Raw genomic sequence first — 20,584 nt, forward strand, 5'->3', positions numbered from 1 at the left:
CTCAATCATCAACGGCAGTCTCAAACGGCAGTCAATCTCTCGCGGTCATCACTCTCGCAGTCAATTTCTCGCAGTCAAGTGGGTTCTGACGGAAACCCTGAAATGAACTCACTGTTAGCTCTTGTTAACTTTACCACTGCCCTATCTAACCCTGTCTGAGATCGAATGAGACTTACTTGTTATACTGCAATAGTGCAGCACAGGTGACTAGGCCACGTGACTATTTCTGTGACGGACACGCAGGGACGTCTTGTTTGTCTGAATGCTTCCCCGTGACTGAGAGAGAGCCCGCCTCGTGTCCTCTCAAGGCGTTAGCTTAGGCCTATGTGACATATTTTCCGCCTAACTAATAACTCCTTGGGACACCCATAACATTATTCAGACTGATAAACGATCTATAATAATTTCAAATTCAATAATAGTCCCTTAACTTCATGAATCGCATCATTATTAATTCGGCAAATTACATTTAATATCATATAGGCCTAGTTCCACAACCTCTCACTATGTGCGGGGAGCGCTCTCTTCCCTCCGACGACCTTGAAAGCTCAGTATCGCCAATTGCGCGGTGTTTGAAATTACTCTGAAATTTCTGAATATTACATATATATATATATATATATATATATATATATATATATATATATATATATATATATATATATATATATATATATATATATATATATATATATATATATATATATATATATATAAGTTACTCATCTGTGTATTCAATTAATTTCGTTGTCTCAGATCTGGTTGATACGACGGGCTGACCGGTCAACACTGATTTGAGATACAATATACAGATAAAGTAATTGTACCCCGGGCCTCACGCAGGGGTGTCCCTAGCGCCCGGATGAATCAGACGGATGACAGCTCTACAGAGATGGACAACCAGTTAGAGCGCTACGCTCCACCCTCTCCCAACACATCTCGCAGTCCCCCCCCCCATCGACCCTCAACCTTGTCTTCAGAGATAATTGCTCAGATGAAGCTTATGAGGGAGGAAAGGCGTGAGGACGAAGTGAGAAGACGTGCTGAGGATGAAGAGAGGAGACAAGTCGAGGCAAACAGATACCACCATAGGAGATTGGAAGATAGCGAACGGTTTGCAGCTTTCATATCTAGCCTCACTGCTAATCAAGCCCTTGGCCCTTCCACTGCTCCGGTATCGACTGGCTCAGATACCTCGTCAACACCTTCTGCCAAAGCGGCTGTCCAACCCCCACCCACCTTGAAGTCTGATGAGACTTTCCAGACTTTTCGTGAGTGGCGGCGACGGTGGAGTGATTATGCTGCAATGATGTAACTCCAGAGCTTGCCACAGCCAAAACAACCCATTCAGCTGCGTATGTGCCTGTCTTTGGAAACGCAGTGTGTGTTGGAACATAAGTTGCAGGTGCCCTCGACTTCTTTCTTGTCTGTAGAGGAGGTACTGGATGTTCTAGAATGATACATCAAAGGTCAGCGGAATGAAGCTCTCCGCAGGAGGGAATTGTTTAGCTGTAGACAGATGGAGGGCGAGATTTTTGACGATTTCTATGTACGACTCAAGGGAGTCTTGGAAGAGATAGACATATGTCCCGGTAATCACCAGCAATGCGAGGAGACCCAGTTGAAGCAGGTGATCCTGATGGGTGTTAAGGACGAGGAGCTTGTCCAACGCCTCACCTCCCTCGACTCTTCCTCTTCTCTTAAGGATACATTGACTGTATGTCGCTCCTATGAGGTTGCCAGGTGTGCCACCTCTGCCATCCGGGCTCGCCCTACAGTTGTACGGGCTATGTCCTAATACAAGAAAGACAAGAAGTCTACCCCAACGCCTATGCCCACCACACCCACGCCCGGCTCTCTTTGCAACAGCTGTGGTAGGCAACACGGAACATAGGTGTGTCCAGCAGCAAAATCTACCTGCGACAGTTGTGACCGCAAGGGCCACTAGTCACTTACAGTACGGTGCCCAGCCAAACGCGTCCAGTGCAATGTGTGTGGTCGTCTGGGCCACTACGATAAGTGTTGCCCGACCAACATATCCAAGGGACAGCGTCGGCTGAAGCAGCAGCGCCCTTCCACCAGTGAGGGCCGCCCACAGTCGCCAAATCAGAGGCACTTCGACCCTGGACAAAGCCCGACCCATATCAGGAGGGTGTACTTCTCCTCACTTCCCAGGACAGAAGTTCCCCAGCACATCAGCATCATCGTGACCTACGGCAGTGTGTCATCCTGTCTCGAGATGCTGCCCGACACCGGCGCTGAGGCTACGGTCATCAGTCCCCAGCATTTGCAGTGCTTGGGGCTCTCTCCAAGTGATCTAGGACCGCCTCCCAAGGACCTTCGCGTCACGGCAAATGGTTCACAGATGGCCCCAGCCCTAGGTTCACTCTATGCACATGTCACCTTTGGCAACAGGTCGTGTCAAGCCTGGATTGACGTGCATAATGGTGTCCCGAATCCTTTGCTGTCCTACAAACATTGCCAAGAGTTGGCCATCATCTCCCAGGACTTCCCAAAACCAATTCTCGAGGTAAAATACGACAACAAGCTGTACGAAGGGAGCAGCAACTACCCTGCTGCCGCCCTACCCCTACCTCTGGCCAATGGCACCTCTCCTTCGCTAGTTGTCCCTGCTGTTTCACGTCCCCACGTCTTGGCTCACCTCCACGAGTCACCGTGGAGCCGCGGCCACCAAGCGGCGTGCTAGACAGACTGTGTTCCGGCCTGGCATCGACTCCGACATCTCCAATGCCGTCCATGCTTGTAAGCCAGCAGCAGGAACCCTTCATGAGTGACGACAACCCCACCCGCCCCTTTGAGTCTGTGTCGGCCGACTTTTTCTGTGTGACAGGAGAGTCCTTCCTGGTTATCGTCGACCGTCTCTCTGGTTGGCCGGTTGTCATTAAGTGCGGTAATGATACGACATCTGCCGCCACCATCAGCAAGTTCCGCCACTACTTCCGTTACGTGGGCGTTCCTGCGCGCCTGTGAACCAACGGAGGGCCCCAGTTCACAAGCCAGGACTTTGCTGCATTCCTCGACCGATGGGGAGTCCGGCATGGGTTGTCACCGCCCCATTACCTGCAGTCCAACGGCCACGCTGAGGCTGCTGTCAAATCCCTGAAGCACCTCATCCTCAAAGTGGCGCCTTCTGGGAATATTGACTGCGAGGCCTTCGACCAGGGTCTCCTTGAACTCCGCAACACACCCAATTACGCCGGACGCTCCCCTGCCCAGGTCTTGTATGGACTCCCCAACTGTTCTTGTGTCCCTGCTCACCCTCAGTCCTTCTCCAAGGAGTGGCAGGCCAAGACAGAGGGTTGTAATCGCCGAGCCACCAAACGTGTTCAAGACGTCGTCGCCCGCTACAACGACCACGCCCGTCCTCTCCCAAGGTTGAGGGTCGGCACCGAAGTCCGTGTCCAGGACCCGACCTCCCTACGTTGGGACAAAGTGGGCGTAGTCATGGGTCTCGGTAAGTCACGGGACTACCAGGTGCAGTTACCCAGTGGTCGTGTGTGATGGAGGAACCGCCGTTTTCTCCGCCCCGTAACACCTTCCGCTGACTCCGCCCTAGTGTTGAGTCCCAGATCCCCCCAGTGATCAAGCCCCTCGACGCTCAGAATGGATCCACAGGAAAAGGTCCTCTCAAAACTTTGCTATGAGCGTATAGGGGGGGTGGGGAGGGGTGTATGTATATTATGTTTGCTGTATGTATACTATGTATGTACCCCATTTATATACATTACTTCTCTAGTCAGTAGCGTGTGGCAATGCCCCTGTTTCATGTCACCACATGCTTAGATAATGTGCCTGGCGACATCTGGATGGTGCTACTGTACCACTTACCACATGTCGCCTGAGAGGTCAGAAAGAGGTCAGTTGACCCATTAGAGAGTGTAAGGGACTACCAGCGCTTGTAAGTGCATCCTTGTATATTCAGTTAAATAGAACCTACAAAACTCTACAGGTGTTTGTGTTCGCTCCTGTAGTTAGATTTAAGTACCCCGAACTTCTCCACTTTGATGACAGGGTCAGTTGCAGATTCTCTGAGCTCCAAAAGCGTTTCTCTGATTTGCGCAGGTTGATATCTAATTGCCTACACACTTTTTACTCGGCTTTCCCATCTGACGTCTGAAAACGATTTCAGGGTAATATTGACATGTTTTAAAAGAACTTGCCACCTTTGAGGGGGACACTGAAAACAATGTGAATACTTTCGTTAAATATCCGAAGTAACAAGTTGCATCTAGGGAGCTCTTGGCAGCGTCAGCTAATATCAAATTCAAATTATGGGCACCACACTGGACAAATAAGGTCCGAGAATTCTGTTGAAGAAGCCTGGCTTGAACTCCTTTGATGTTTCCTTTCATATTTGCTCCATTATCATAAGATTGACCTCGACAATCCTCAAAAGAAATGTTCAGTTGTTTCAGTCTTCCGAGTATAAGGCAGGACAAATTTAGCCCTGTAGACTTCTCTACCTCAAGGAACCCCAACAAATGCTCCTTTATTGTTGGTGTAGGTTATGTATCTAAGCTACTGTGCGGACTAGCAACTTTGTATATAAGCTACTGTGCCGAGTAGCATCTATGTATATAATTATGTGGCAACACTGCACATGTTATGTGGCAACATTGCCCCGAGGCTGCCATATGGCAAGGCAGTCTCAGTCTGACTCTGTGGGCCGTGCATGGCACACGCTAGTCACTACTTGTATTTCTCCTATCCATTAATAAATGGACTTCAGTGTTACCAGGTGTTTCCCTACCCATCACTGCCTTCTTCAGGGAACACTTGGAACCTTCATGGTGCAGTGAGTAGGATCTGTGGACTTACAAGTGTGTGAACAATGGACAGTTAGCCGGCGATGTGCGTGTTGATGTGCGCGTCGACTCTGTTGTGTGTTGCGTTGTGTTTCGCCGCGACTTGCAGTGTTGCGCCGTCACAGTTCGTTTTAGTGACGGTGGCAGTGTTAGTGTCAGTGTATTATTGTGTCTAGAGCTGAGAGTTGAGCATTGGCCTGTTTTTTGTGGTACCCACGGAGCACGCAGGCTTACACCCTTCTCGTGTGACATCCGGGGAGACACTAACGTTCTCGCCTCAGCAGCGGCTCCAGCCACCAAGGCCACCAGCATCTGCTGTCTCAGACACACACACACACACACGCACGCACTCGCGGACAGAACAGTGGACTCTATGCGTTATTTCTGCGCTGTTTATGTCATATATATGTGGTTCGAGCTGATGAGGTGCCACTTTATATACTAAACAGAGCAGTTCAAGCATACTAAGATGGGCGGTAAGAAGAGACAACGTCAAGATGGGAGACAGGACTCCCCACCTTCTCTCTACCGGGCACAGATGGAGCTTCTGCGCCCACCGCCCCTCATCCTTCACCTACAGCAACGGACATTGCCACAATTCTGAGGTGGATGGACGACAGGGACGAGAGACGCAGAGAAATGGAACTTCAGAGGGAGGATATACGAAGAGAGGAGGAAAAGGCGCGCTTTGATGCAATATTGGCGACCCTGGCGCTAACCCATCCTCCCTCACTCGCAGGTATCGCGCCCCAAGGCGCCAGTACCCTCCCTCCTCCACCACACCAGCGTCCTCCAGGTACTCTTGCTACTCCAACAGCTCCCAAGGCATCTGTTCAACCCCCACCCGCCCTCTCACCAGACGTCACGTTTCAGCTTTTTCGTGAGTGGAGGCGGCGGTGGACAGATTACTCCATGATGGTCGACCTTGAAAGCATGCCTCCAAACAAACAGCTCATCCAACTGCGGATGTGTTTGTCGCTGGAGACCCAGAGAGTTTTGGAGCACACGTTGCAAGTGCCTCCCGATTCTACGTAATCAGTGAAGGATGTGCTCGACCTTTTGCAGGAGCACGTTAAGGGTCGGAATAACGAGGCTTTGCGTCGCCGCGCCTTCACCAGCTGCAAGCAGGCGGAGAATGAATCCTTTGACGAGTTTTTTGTATGTTTGAAGAGTTTGTCGGAGGAGATCGACGTCTGCAAGGCGCACAGCCGGGAATGTGAGGAAGCCTGGATCAAGCACGGGATCTTGACATGTGTCAGGCAAGAAGAGTTGGTGCAGCGACTCATTCTCCTAGACGCTTCCTCCACACTCCACACTTACGGGCCCCACCTGCTGTGAGAGCTATCTCACAGTACAAGAAGGGTAAGAAGGCGGCCAACAACGTGAAGGCTACCGCACGTTCTTCCACGCCTCTGCCTAGTGCTTCCTGTGGCAGCTGTGGAAAGCAGCATGGCCCCAAAACATGCCCGGCCGCCGACGCACTGTGTCGTGGATGTGACCGTCTGGGCCACTGGTCTAACACAGACAGGTGCCCTGCACGAGGCCACAAGTGTCAGGCCTGCGGTCGTTATGGACACTACGACAAATGCTGCCACCAACCCAAGCCCAAAAGCCCAAGACGAGGAGGAAAGCAGCGCACTTCCCTCGGGATGGTTCGCACGCAGCCCCCTACAGATGGCCCACGCAGCCCCAAACAGCAGCTGAGTCACATCAGGAGGGTGGAATCGACCACACGCCCCAGGGCTACCCCTTCCCCTATCATCCGCGTCGCCGTCACACTCGGGTCACATCGAGGTGATACCGGACACCAGAGCTGATACTACGGTGATAGGCCTGAAGCACCTCCAGAAACTGGGCCTCACCAAACGCGACCTTGGACCACCGCCGCAGCTGCAGTACTACAATGCGGACGGTTCCCAGATGCGGGATACTGTGGGCTCCTTTCAAACGGAGATCACCTACGGCGACAGGTCGTGTCACTGATGGATTGACGTGCAGCCTACTCTCGCTACACCCTTGTTGTCGTGGGAGCACTGCAAAGGGATAGGCGTGGTGCCCAGAGACTTTCCCGAGCAGATCCCAGCTGCTCGGTACACCACCACCAGGGTGCGTGAACCAACGAGCGACGCGCCTGGCACTGCCGCACAGAGCTGCCCAGAACCCGCGTCCACTCCCGCCCCTCCTTCACCCAAGTCATGGCTGCTTCCTCTTCACAGCGAGACGTCTCCTTCAGCGGCAAGGGCCTACTTCCTGAAGGAGTACTTGGATGTGCTGGTGACGAAGGAGGCCCTACGGACCGTGCCACTGAAGGCTATGGCGGGTCCGCCTATGAGGATACACCTGCGGGAAGATGCGCAGCCGTTTGCCATACACACTCCCCGGTTCATCCCTCTCGCCTTCAGGGATTTAGTCAAGAAGGAACTGGATTCCATGGTGGCCCAGGGTGTCATCGTACCCGTTGGTGACGACCCGTCCCCTTGGTGCCACCCTCTAGTCGCTGTGGCTAAGACTAACGGTGGAGTGCGGATTACTAACGACTTGTCTAAGCTTAACAGCCAGGTGTCCCGTCCCGCCCACCCTTCACCCACACCTTTTGCAGCTATACGGAGTGTGGACCCGAAGGTACGGCACTTCTCAACAATGGACGCCCTCTTTGGTTACTGGCAGATCCCACTGAAGAAGGAGGATCAGCCACTGACCACTTTTATCACGCCTTACGGACGCTTCCGCTACTGCCGTGGCCCTATGGGATTCGCTGCTACGGGGGACGCCTTCTGTCTCTGTGGTGACATGGCACTTCAGGGCGTGACCAACTGTGTGAAGGTAGTGGATGACGTCCTCCTCTACGATGAGGACTACCTGACGCATCTTCACCGCATCGACGAGGTACTGACTAGGATGCACGGCATCACTCTGAATGCCGAGAAGTCCGTCTTGGCGCACCTGCAGTGTCTTTCTGCGGCTACTGACTCTCAAGGGATGGCATTGCTGCGGACCCGTAGAAAGTTCGAGCCATAGCGGACTTTGCTAAACCTGAGGACCTTACGGATCTCAGGTCTTTCATGAGCCTGGTGAACCAGCTGGCAGAATTTTCTCCTGACGTCTCCGCCGCTGCCGGGCCTCTCCGCCCCCTGATGAGCCCCAAGAGGACTTTCACGTGGACCCCTGACCACGGCCTCGCCTTTCATAAGGTGAAGGAGGCCCTGTCAAGTCCACCTATCCTCGCTATTTTCGACCCAGCGCTCCCCACCGTCCTCCAGGCAGACGCCTCGCGCCTGTACGGAGTTGGTTACGCCCTTCTCCAGGATCACGGTGGAGGAAAGTACCGGCTCGTACAGTGTGGCTCTCGCTTCGTCACCGATGCTGAGTCTCGCTACGCTACGATTGAGCTGGAGCTGCTGGCAGTGGTATGGGCCTTATCGAAGTGCAAATTTTACTTGATTGGCTTACAGCACTTCGACCTCATCACAGACCAAAGGCCCTTGGTCCCCATTCTTAACCACTATTCGCTGGACGCCATCGAGAATCCCCACCTCCAGCGCCTGAAGGAGAAGAATTTGGCCTTCGTCTTCACCTCGGCTTGGCGCGCAGGTAAGGAGTTGTGCATCCCGGATGCCCTCTCCCACTCCCCAGTCAGCCGCCCGACACCTGAAGACGAGATGCTGAGCACCGAGGCCGGTTTCTCCGTTAGCAACATCGTCACTTTGCAGGACGTACAGTCCCTCGCCAGCACCCAGGCCTCAGTGTCGCCACCCGACAGCAATCTGGCCCTTGAGGAACTACGGACCGCGGCACGCGACGACCCCTCCTACACTCAGCTCTTGGAGAGTGTGAGGACTGGGTTCCCTTGCGACCGTTTTGACCTCCACAACGCCCTACGCCCGTATTGGAAGATACGTGAGGACCTCTACGCAGATGGGGACCTCGTCCTGTACGGTGCCCGTGTGGTCGTCCCTGCAGCTCTCCGTCATCGCGTTGTGGCCCGCTTACACGACAGCCATCGTGGAGCAGAGGCCACCAAGCGCTGCACAAGGCAGGCTGTGTACTGGCCCGGCATTGACGCGGATATCGTCAATACGGTCCGTGCCTGTGAGCCGTGCCAGATCATGCAGCCCAGTCAACAGCAGGAGCCCCTCTTGTGCGACGACGAACCCACCAGGCCCTTCGAGTCCATGTCAGCTGATTTCTTCAGCACAGCTGGGAAACATTTCCTAGTTGTCGCCGACCGACTCTCTGGCTGGCCTGTGGTGGTAATCTGTGGCTCGGACACGACGTCCGCGGCCACCATTCGCCACTTTCGGCACCTCTTTCGTGACCTGGGCGTCCCCGTACGTCTGCGGATGGACGGTGGGCCACAGTTCACCAGCCGGGACTTCACAGGATTCCTGGAGCGTTGGGGAGTCTGCCACATCGTGTCAACACTCCACTACCCACAGTCAAACGGCCACGCTGAGGCTGCGGTCAAGACAGTCAAGCACCTCATCCTCATGATGGCCACTTCAGGCAACATAGACTGTGAGGCGTTTGACAAAGGACTCCTGGAGTTACGTAATACTCCCACCCACACAGGACGCTCCCCTGCCCAGATCCTGTATGGTCACCCTCTCCGCTCTTGCGTTCCTGCACACGCCAAGGCCTTCGCGAAGGAGTGGCAGACCAGAGCCGAGAGCTGCGACCACCGCGCCGCTACACGTGCCCAGGACGCCAAGGCTCGGTATGACGACCATGCCCGCCCTCTTCAGTCGCTGGAGATTGGTGCCCTTGTCCGCGTCCAGGACCAGATGACGACACGTTGGGATAAGGTGGGCATAGTGATGGGCATCGACCGGTCGCGAGACTACAAGGTCAGGATGCCGAGCGGCCGTGTCTGGTGGAGGAACCGCCGCTTCCTCCGGCCAGTCCCACCCCCTGCTGCTGGCCCCCTGACCTAGGACGAGTTCCCTACACCTCACGAGGATCCGTTCCACAGTGCACCTCGACGCTCGGAGTGACTTAGGACTAAGAAGTCCGCTCAAGACAAAGACTATGAGCGTGAGGGGGGGAGGGAGGTGTAGGTTATTTATCTAAGCTACTGTGCCGAGTAGCATCTATGTATATAATTACGTGGCAACACTGCACGTGTTATGTGGCAACATTGCCCCGAGGCTGCCATATGGCAAGGCAGTCTCAGTCTGACTCTGTGAGCCGTGCATGGCACACGCTAGTCACTACTTGTATTTCTCCTATCCGTTAATATATGGACTTCAGTGTTACCCGGTGTTTCCCTACCCATCACTGCCTTCTTCAGGGAACACCTGGAACCTTCAGTTGGCTTGTCTTCAAGTGCCACTATCCTGATTATGACAGAAAGTTGCTCTTTGTGACTCAAATCAGGGGTGGTCTAAAATAATAGAGAAGTATTTCGATGCTTTGATATCGTCCACGATTCTCTCAGTAATCTTTGCACTGATAATGTTAATCAGTTCATTTTGGATCATTTGGCCAAGGTAGTGAGTGTGACTCTGACTGCCTGCATTACTTTCAAACCTACTTAAATGATTCTTCATAACTGGATCAAATTTAGCCAAAAGTTCCACTTCTTGGAGAAAATTACCAATGTATGGACAGTTAAGTTTTTCGGTTGACCCTCTTAGAGCCAAATTTCTTTCAGCTAGAGACTGAATAATCGCCACTAGTCTAGTGAGGACTTGGCGCCACCTGTTCCACTCAGCCATTAACATTTCCATTTCCCGTCGGTCTATGGTCCTTCGTGTTTCACCGAATAAATTAGCCAACTTCTTTGGATCTTCTCTCCATTTACTAAGATTCGGCGAAAGTAATCATGTTGACATCTTCTCCCATCCTTTTTTGAAACACATAATAAGGATCAACCTAGTAAAGTCCTCTGCGAACAAGTTCTGCTTTTTCCTGGTTGGACATTGAGGATGGCCAGTCAGTGGAGTCAACAGGTGCAGCCCTGGATGCAGCACATTCCAGCTTTGGTGGTGACACTGTATCTGTTGGCTGTAAAGAATGGAGCTGTGGTGGTGACACTGTATCTGTTGGCTGTGAAGAGTGGAGCTGTGGTGGTGACACTGTATCTGTTGGCTGTGAAGAGTGGAGCTGCGGTGGTGACACTGTATCTGTTGGCTGTGAAGAATGGAGCTGTGGTGGTGACACTGTATCTGTTGGCTGTGAAGAATGGAGCTGTGGTGGTGACACTGTATCTGTTGGCTGTGAAGAGTGGAGCTGCGGTGGTGACACTATATCTGTTGGCTGTGAAGAGTGGAGCTGCGGTGGTGACACTGTATCTGTTGGCTGTGAAGAATGGAGCTGTGGTGGTGACACTGTATCTGTTGGCTGTGAAGAGTGGAGCTGCGGTGGTGACACTGTATCTGTTGGCTGTGAAGAATGGAGCTGTGGTGGTGACACTGTATCTGTTGGCTGTGAAGAGAGGAGCTGTGGTGGTGACACTGTATCTGTTGGCTGTGAAGAGTGGAGCTGTGGTGGTGACACTGTATCTGTTGGCTGTGAAGAGTGGAGCTGCGGTGGTGACACTGTATCTGTTGGCTGTGAAGAGTGGAGCTGTGGTAGTGACACTGTATCTGTTGGCGCCCATAGCATTTGCTAACCTCGCCTAATGGAAGCGGCGGCCCTGACCTCAGGTATCCGTATTAGAATACTTCTTCATGAATATCATGAAAAAGTATTCTAATACAGTACGGATACCTCCATTACTCCATTCAAGGAATCGTCAGCTATCTGCCGTGAATGGGTCCCATAGGCATGACTGTCCGTTAGGGAGAGTGTGGATACAGCTCACTGTATATGAAGCCTTCGGTACACAAGGAGGCAGCATAGCCGGTACTGCATTTTCTTCAATCTTGTTCTTCAACAGTAGCTTTCAGCTTCGATGTGCTTTTGTGGCCTATCCACTTAAAAAAAAGGGGCATTTCTATTTCCACCAAAGTCTTCATACAACTCTCCAGGTTGTGATCTTGTATATATATTTTAGTTTCATTTCGAATGGCCTAAGCTTTCCCCGTCACCCATCATATTTAATTCATCTTACTTAACGCTCACAATATATTTGTTTTCACCTAACTATAATTAATAAACTGCTTACTATATTGTAACTTCCTCGTATAGGTTCTTCGAGACTCCGGATACAACTTGCGACTGGCAGCTGATGAGTGAAGTGAGAGAGTCGTACCCCTCAGCAGACGAATTTGACCAGGAGCTTCTTAGTAGACTCTCAATACTGACTGATAACCCAGATGGTAAACATGTGGACGGGAGTATCTGTACACTTCAAAGGGCTTATGTCCTATCATAAATTCAGTAGAAATATCTCCAACTCATATACTTAGGTGTTCCTACGCCAATTTGCATATCTATTTGCCCCTTGTCCAGCTCAGAAATATCTGGCTCAGCCCAGAGCTTTCTAATAATTTACCTAAAAAGTGACCTTTGCTAACTCATATATATTCACTCCCTAGAGAAATATCCGGACCTGAACACCGTATGGTCAGCCTTCCAGGGTGTGTTTACAGCCATAAAAGGCATGTTGATGTACCGACCAGCATGGGAGAGCTACCTCTACCGGGCCCACCAAGAGTTTGCCCATGATAATGTCCTCTACATAGAGTTCAGGGGTACACTACCCCTGGTCAGTATCCCACAGCATATTCTTAATTACGTCTCAAGTAATACTATAATGCAGATAAGAGTAATTTATTTTCTTCTTGGATCGTTTGTTTACATAAGGGTCACTGTGTTGCCAGCTGTACGAGCTCAACGGGACGATGCTCACCGAAATTGAGTCGGCGGCGGTTTATCGGGACACAGCCAAGCGCTTCCTCGATAATCATCCTGACCAATTCTTCGGTACCCGCTTTATCTATGCTCCACCTCGACTGTAAGTTGTTAGGTTGTCAAAACATATCTTATTTGTGATGAGTGGTTCATTATATGTGAGACAAACACATTCACACGGTACTGTATTTAGGTACAGGTATTGTGTGATCCTTGAGAGAATGAACTGATGCATTTATGATAATTTAATATAGAAGTACACCCAACAAAAGATGCATCGCGACTCTTGCTGTACTTTGCCTTCTGGAACACAGAATGAAGTATTTTTACACATAGCCTGGGTGTGGTTGGTGATGTGTTGGTTTGCCTGTTCTCCTTACCATATACAGTACTTCTTTAATTTAACCCTTAATAGGAAATCAGGGGTGGGATAACACCCGGCACTACCATGAAACCACATTTTTTTAAGATTTCCCGCCATATTGAATCCCATGAACCGAGACCATCATTCATACTTCAAGATTCTCTAACCGAAGGAGAGAGATTCGTGAGAATAAGTCTTTGAATTAAATTCATGTGATTAAAGAGTATAGGAGAAATACGATATAATCTCTGATTATTATCGCTGTCAGCCCTTTCGGTACCTGTTGAATTTCTCCCACAAATACATATTATTTGGGAAATGACAACTGTTCTATTCACTTCTCAAGCAATCCTTTCCTACTGCATGCCACGAATAGCACCCTAACCCTTCATCATTATGTTACTGTAGAGCACTTGACCATTTTTTCAGTGCAAATATTGTGCTTAGTATTATTTCAGTAGTCTTAATCACAGAACTTTGCACGATAAAGTATATTAAGCCTATATAGTCCGAGACACCAACCCAACAGATACATCTGCATTTGTACGTATTTGCTCATTTTGATTTCCATCGGACCCGAGGGTTGCGATACCGTTTTTGATGGGTGTACAATGAAAGACAAAAGTCGTGTCGTGAAATATGGTGAACACATATGCCGAAGGGCTAAAACTTTTGGTGAGCTCTGCCTTGTGGTAGGGCTCTCTTAATGTTTCACGAGTTATATTTAATCTTCGGACAAAACCACGACATGACTTTTGTCTTTGACTGTACACACGATAAAAAAATATCTGTGTACATTGGATCCGATGATTTCCTAAATGATCAATGCACCTATGCCACGATGTAACCAACAACTTGAACCACGCTACACATTGTTTGCAAGATTAATCTGTTTTCTTCTGAATGTGCATAAAATAAAAATACTCACTGTGGATAAAACAGAAAATGTCGTGATATATAGTGTCATTGTTTTGCGCAAAATGTGCAGATACTTTTTTGATCGGGTGTTCCTTACCCATTCTGCGTGCAAGGAAAGGCAGACATGAGGTTGACTGGCCTTTTCTATGCTCATTTGAATAAATTATTAATTCTATTCCACTACATCCACTCAGTACTCAAGTCTGTTGCTTTGGTATTTTCAAATGTCAATCTTATAAGTATTGTTGTTCATAATTTCTGTCACTTTTGCTTTGTCTTGGTTCATCACTATAGAGGTAAAGTGACCAAAATTTTACCCGAAAATGTTGTACATATCACTGCATTTCCGCAGATTGTAACTTAAAAGAAAAAAGAGTCAAATATGAATATCCTTTCCTCTCCTCGCAGTGTGGACAATGCCACCATGGAAGGCTACGTCGCATTGGTGAGGGAACTGAGAGCTCAGTTCCCGGACTTTGTGGCGGGGTTCGACCTCGTGGGTCAGGAGGACTTAGGTAATCCTCTCATAGACTTCCTGGCCTATCTTCTCCCACTACATGATGCTCAGGTGCCTGTGTTCTACCACTCAGGAGAGACAGGTATGTACTGCACTAGTTGGTGTGTGAACAATCCAAATCTATATAGGGAAGATGTTTTCTAAGAACAAATCTTAATAATGGAGGTTTTCCCCAGTTTACAACTTGAGTTTGGATTAATAAGCAAACTGTGAGCACTTGAGAAATAGGGTTACAGAGTCACATTGTTTCTTGAAGATAACGAAAGACTAAGGGCAGTAAGATTTTTTTTTTTTTGGTTATAAGGGAACACATAACTAGTTTTTAGTCATTAAAGTGAATTGAACAACCAGTGCCTGCTTCTTAGAATACTAATTGTAAGACTTACAATGAGAAAATATTTGGAGTAACTAGTTGTGTTGGTCAGCTTGGATGGGAACAAGTACGGACGAAAACCTTGTCGATGCTCTGCTGCTCAACGCCACGAGGATCGGCCACGGGTATGCCATCACTAAACACCCCGAGGCCAAGCAGCTCGCCATAGACAAGGACGTCCCTCTTGAAATCTGTCCTATTTCCAACCAGGTGAGCTCGGTGTCCTTCAGGTGCTGTAGCTGTTGTAGGACTGTTTGATATTTTAGTGGTAATAATGTCTCTCTTCAGGTGCTCTAAGCGTTGCAGAACTATGATATATGAACGGTAACGGTGGTGTCCTCCACCAGGTACTAAAGCTTGTGGCGGACTTGAGGAACCACCCAGCTGCAGGGCTGGTGGCCGAGGGCTTCCCTGTGGTGGTATCCTCTGACGATCCTGGCTTCTGGGGTGCCGTTGGCATCTCTCACGACTTTTATGAGGCATTTATGGCTTTGGGAGGAGCCAAGGCCGATCTCAGGTTCCTCAAGCAACTGGCTATGAACTCCATCACGTAAGCTTTATAACTCCTTTTTTTTTGTCTTATCAGAAATTGACACAACTCAAGATGAAGTAAAATGATTTATCATCCCATTTTATTATTCAAGGAAATTCATGATTTTGCACTTGTGATCGGAACAGCAATAGGAATGCGGCTGATTGGTTTATTTACTAAACAGGGAGACTCAAGATAATATAATCCATGAGTTTAACATTAAAATAATAAATTACTTAGAGATGATATTTCGTATCGATAAAGAATAGTGGGACGATAGTTAACACACTCTTTCATGAACTAGACTGGGGATTAATGATGTTGTCGTGCTCAGGTACAGCACCTTGGACGAAGAGGCAAAATCCGCCCTGATGCTGAAGTGGGTCGAGAAGTGGGACGAGTTCATTGCTACCACCAATAGACTGAACAGTTACACGAGCAAGAAATTTTACCCCCATAACTAGTTCTACCAGTACTTTGGGGCCAAGTTCTACCCATAAACTATTCTAATTGACCAATGTAGACAATACCACGAGAAAAGGTTTCATTGAGAATAGGCACGAAAATGCATAAGTTTTATATTTTAGTTAGGGATACAATGTGCACTTGAAAATTATATCAGACAAATGTTTTTTGACTCAATTCAGCGGTGCTTTTTTTTTCTTCTAGTAATTTTAATGTATAAACAAAAGCAACACATGGGACTGTAATCTAATGTTTAATCGTGTATACAGTAAATTCATTCTTGGGATGATGCCAAGCTCACCAATACCAGGAAAGGCTCAAATTTAATGACTAATAATTTAAAATTTATCACCAAAGTAATATAATGGCTTATACCTCAATTTATTCTTTGTGTGAAGATTAAACCAGCTGATATGTAATGTTTTTTCAAGACCTGTAGTGATGAGTGCAATTATTGTCTTGTGTTTCCTGTCATGATGTGAGAGTACAGTGTATCAAAACAAACTTATATAGTGGCAAGAAAATTTTATCTGCTACTTAGGAATTCTCTGAATTAAACCAAATCTACGCCATGGAAAAGTTCTAAGGTTTGATTCTTGCCACACAATATTTGCTTTATAAGACTTCGATGAAGTAGTATTCTGCCGGATTACTACAATACTGTACAGGGAATAAGGAATACGAACAAAGGAATGCACAAATTTAGATAACTTATGCCTTTAACTTTAATCAAGATTGATGAAGTTAGTAATAATTCCTTCCCAATCATCCCGAACCACACTACAAATCAAGTGCAACAATGAAATGTGTATACAGTGGGGTGCTGACATTTGCTTACAAGACAAATGCTCACAACATTAGTGGAAAGAGTACGGTAGGTAGGTTAGGTTAGGTAGGTTAGGTTAGGTTTGTCTTATGAGCATTTTTCTTGTGAGCAAATGTCGTGGAACTGTGTATAGTACTTACTGGAGAGGACTTCATCGGTTCGTTCACTAGCCACTGTAAATTTCAACGTACACTGTTGTTTTTTCAAAGTTCACTCACTATTTCTAGATGCTTGCAGTCACTGATTCTCAATATTCTAGCGCTACACCATTACAGCCTGCCTGGGGTTGGATAACACTGGGCTGCATTTGAAAAAAAATCATGAGGTGTGGAGTTTCTTAGCTGATTCTTTATGTATTTTGCGTGCTGATTCCAAAAATGCCATTCATTTTGCCCAATCAGGTCAGATTTTTATCCTATGGGAATTAGGAAAAAATCGAAATTCTTAAATATGATGTCAAAATTTTTATGCAAAATATATCATAAGAAATGTAACCACAACACATAGGACCAAAATATGTCAACTACATAGATGCCTTTACAGTTAGACATGCATAAATGGCTGTCGCAGAGAATTTCTTTGGTGGTTGGTGTCTGGGGCGTCCCGTTTCAGACACCAACAGTAGTCGGCGAGCATGTTGATATCCAAGCGACCCTGGTACCGCTCCTCCATTACACGGATATCTTGATGGAAGCGTTCTCCTTGTTCCTCACTCACATCACCACAGTTCTCTGGAAAGTAGTCCAAGTGGGAGCTGAGGAAGTGCATCTTGATGGACATGCGTGCACCAAGAACTTTGTAGCTCAGAAGTAGGTCCTCAACAACTCGTTCATACTCTGGACTTCTGTAGTTGCCAAGAAAATTGGAGACAATAGACTTAAAGGCATGCCAGGCTTTCTTCTCATTTACATCCATGCTGCAATCAAACTTGGGATCTTTGAAAAGCTCTCTGATCTGAGGGCCATCAAAAATTCCTGCATTCAGCTTTGCCTCACTGACTTTTGGAAATTTTTCTTTCAGAAAATTGAAAGCCTGGCTTTTTTTGTCCAGTGCCTTTACAAAGTTTTTGAACAGACCGAGCTTGATGTGCAGTGGCGGAAGAAGAATGTTCTGCGGATTCACCAGAGCATGGGCAACAACATTGTGAGAACCTGGAGTAAGTCCACTTCTTGCAGGCCAGTCACGTTGCATGTAGTGTTGCTTGTCTGCTCGACTATCCTACAGACAGAGGAAACATGCCATGTACCACCAGATGAAAAAGAAATTTAATTGTGAAAAAATATATGTAAAAAAACACGGACATATACTCTTTTCCTTTGCGTCACGGCGGACATTTAAATGGCCGGCGAGCACGTGGGTGTATGTAAATGCATCGTAAGGGCATTAAAACTGACCGAAATCTTTTCTGTGAGGCTTGCCAATGTCTCGGATGATTTTTTTATTGAACAAATATGAGGACCCCATTTTGAGCGAAAAATGCCAATATTTTACCTGAATCTCCGCTTAAAATGCTATAGCACAAAATTCTGACCTGATTGAGCAAATTGGATAACATTTTTGAGATCAGCATGCAAAATACACCCAGAAAAGCTTAATAATACACAAACCTCAAAAACTATGCAGGGCAGTGTAATCGGTAAAACTCTCCACCAAACTGTCTGACACGAGTACAATCACTGTTCACGGCCAGGCTTGAGAGAGTAAATATTTGCAATTACTGCCAGGCCGTCACAACACGAGTACTTACAGCTAGTCTTGGGTAAGAAATAAAGAACTACCCACCAGACTGCCCAGGACAAGTACTGTTCACTGCTCACAGCAAAGTCTAAAACGCAGGGACACACCTCCTTTAGATGTCGCACTAAAGAATTGGCAGGAGTGTAGCAAACTGTAGGGGGGTAGGGGGGGGGGGCGTCCGTGGGGGCGTGTTGACAACCGTTAGCCTTCTTGTTTTATTGTTTTTGGATATACTGCGGCTGTATGTGAACAAGGAGAGAGTGGCTAATGTCTATGAATATTAATCAAGACTTACTTGTAGCAAAAGACAACAGTCAACTTTCTCGTTTCTGAGTGGTAAGGGTGGCCAGAGGAGGGACACGCGGCTTGAGGGACGCAAAGGTGGCTGGCGGAAGCGGCAGCCGCCAGGCTTGGGTCAGGAAGAGGAGCGGCTTTCTCCTCAGAGTAGCAGAGCTGCTCTAGGGTATCTAACCAGCGGTGTAGAGACAGTAGTTGTAGAGCCGATGAGAGCTGCCTCTGTGTGGATAAGCAAGTCTTCCATGTTGCTTGAAGACTGGGAGAGTGATCAGTTTCTCCTCCATCCTGTGTGAGTGCGAATCTCCGGGGGTCACCATTTGTGGAGGTATGAGATATTGGTTCACACTCAGGATGGGATGGAGAAAGGAAACTCACAATGTGCTCACTGTATACATATTGTAGTGGATGTACAATGCAGCTTTTGCTGGGTAGGTAGCACGGAAATAAGCGTCGAGTAGAAAGAGCTGGGTGGTGAGGGTGCCCAGAGGAGGGACACGCGGCTTGAGGGACGCAAAGGTCGCTGGCGGGAGCGGCAGCCGCCAGGCTGGCGTGGAGGAGATGGTGTTGCTTGAAGGTGGCACTGGGTAAAAAAGAGGGTGGTCACAGCGGTGTCAGGTCTTATAAGGAAGGGGTAGGCGTGGGTAGATAGTTGACCCCCACTCCGTGGGCGGCGCTGGAGGCGTAGGCTGGGGAATTCGAGAAGGTTCGGTGCTTGTAGGGGAGGAATCCACTACAATACTCCCCTTCCCCTCAGGGTGCGGCTGGAGGTTGGCAGAGCTGTGTGCCACATGTGAGGCAGAACGGGGTTGTGCATGCCACATGTAGGACATAACGGCGAGGGCGTGGATGAGCCGGCCGCTAGGGTGGGCACTGGGCAACTCTGTCTAGCTACACGAGATCTGTGGGAGAAAAGAGGGAGAAGGAGGGTTGTGGAGGTGATGAATGTTGTGCTTCACTCGCGACAGGTACAGAGTCCTCAGGTGCGCCTACTGGGGTGGGTGGGCCTGATTCAGGAGCAGGGGTATGTTAGAAAGAGTGTCCATGACAGCAGCAAGGTCCACGACAGCAGCAGGGTGCAGGACAGTAGCAGGGGGTATCTGGGGGAGAAAAGAGGGGTATGTGGGTCCGCGTCAGGAGCAGGGGCCGCATCAGGAGGAGCGGCAGGGAGTACTGCTGGGCCGGGGACGGCGTCTGAGGCAGTACGGTTGTGTTGGAGTCGGAGGGACGTGGTGCTTGGGGCAGGAAGAGGAGCAGCTATCTGCTTAGAGAAGCAGTGCTGCTCTAGGATGTCTAACCTGCGGTGTAGAGACAGTAGTTGTAGAGCCGATGAGAGCTGCCTCTGTGTGGATAAGCAAGTCTTCCATGTTGCTTGAAGACTGGGAGAGTAATCAGTTTCTCCTCCATCCTGTGTGAGTGCGAATCTCCGGGGGTCACCATTTGTGGAGGTATGAGATATTGGTTCACACTCAGGATGGGATGGAGAAAGGAAACTCACAATGTGCTCACTGTATACACATTGTATTGGATGTACAATGCAGCTTGTTGCTGGGTAGGTAGCACGGTAATAAGCGTTGAGTAGAGAGAGCTGGGTGGTGAGGGTGCCCAGAGGAGGGACACGTGGCTTGAGGGACGCCAAAGTCGCTGGCGGTGAGCGGCTGCTGCCAGGCTGGCGCGGAGGAGATGGTGTTGCTTGAAGGTGGCACTGGGTAGAAAAGAGGGTGGTCACAGCGGTGTCAGGTCTTATAAAGTGGGGGGAGGCGTGGGTAGATAGTTGACCCCCGCTCCGTGGGCGGTGCTGGAGGCGTAAGCTGGGGAATTCGAGAAGGTTCTGTGCTTGTAGGGGAGGAATCCACTACAATACTCCCCTTCCCCTCCGGGTGCGGCTGGAGGTTGGCGGAGCTGCGTGCCAAATGTGAGGCAGAACGTTGAGGGCAT

General features: G+C 48.9%; 1 protein-coding gene across 2 annotated transcripts in view; it reads left to right on the top strand.

The window, feature by feature from the left end:
• The window catches only part of LOC121874555 (adenosine deaminase 2-like), a 60,066-nt gene extending 43,858 nt beyond the window's left edge, over positions 1-16,208 (top strand). For both annotated transcript variants that reach the window (XM_042378744.1, XM_042378745.1), the window contains exons 5-11: positions 11,955-12,085; positions 12,305-12,474; positions 12,590-12,723; positions 14,311-14,501; positions 14,845-15,002; positions 15,140-15,342; positions 15,659-16,208. In XM_042378744.1, the coding sequence (XP_042234678.1) occupies positions 11,955-12,085; positions 12,305-12,474; positions 12,590-12,723; positions 14,311-14,501; positions 14,845-15,002; positions 15,140-15,342; positions 15,659-15,788 (1,117 nt within the window). In that variant the 3' untranslated portion in view covers positions 15,789-16,208. The remainder of the gene's footprint in view (positions 1-11,954; positions 12,086-12,304; positions 12,475-12,589; positions 12,724-14,310; positions 14,502-14,844; positions 15,003-15,139; positions 15,343-15,658) is intronic.
• Positions 16,209-20,584: the final 4,376 nt, after the last annotated feature.

Source organism: Homarus americanus, unplaced genomic scaffold (genome assembly GCF_018991925.1).
Source record: "Homarus americanus isolate GMGI-L3 unplaced genomic scaffold, GMGI_Hamer_2.0 scaffold34360, whole genome shotgun sequence".
Taxonomy (NCBI): domain Eukaryota; kingdom Metazoa; phylum Arthropoda; class Malacostraca; order Decapoda; family Nephropidae; genus Homarus; species Homarus americanus.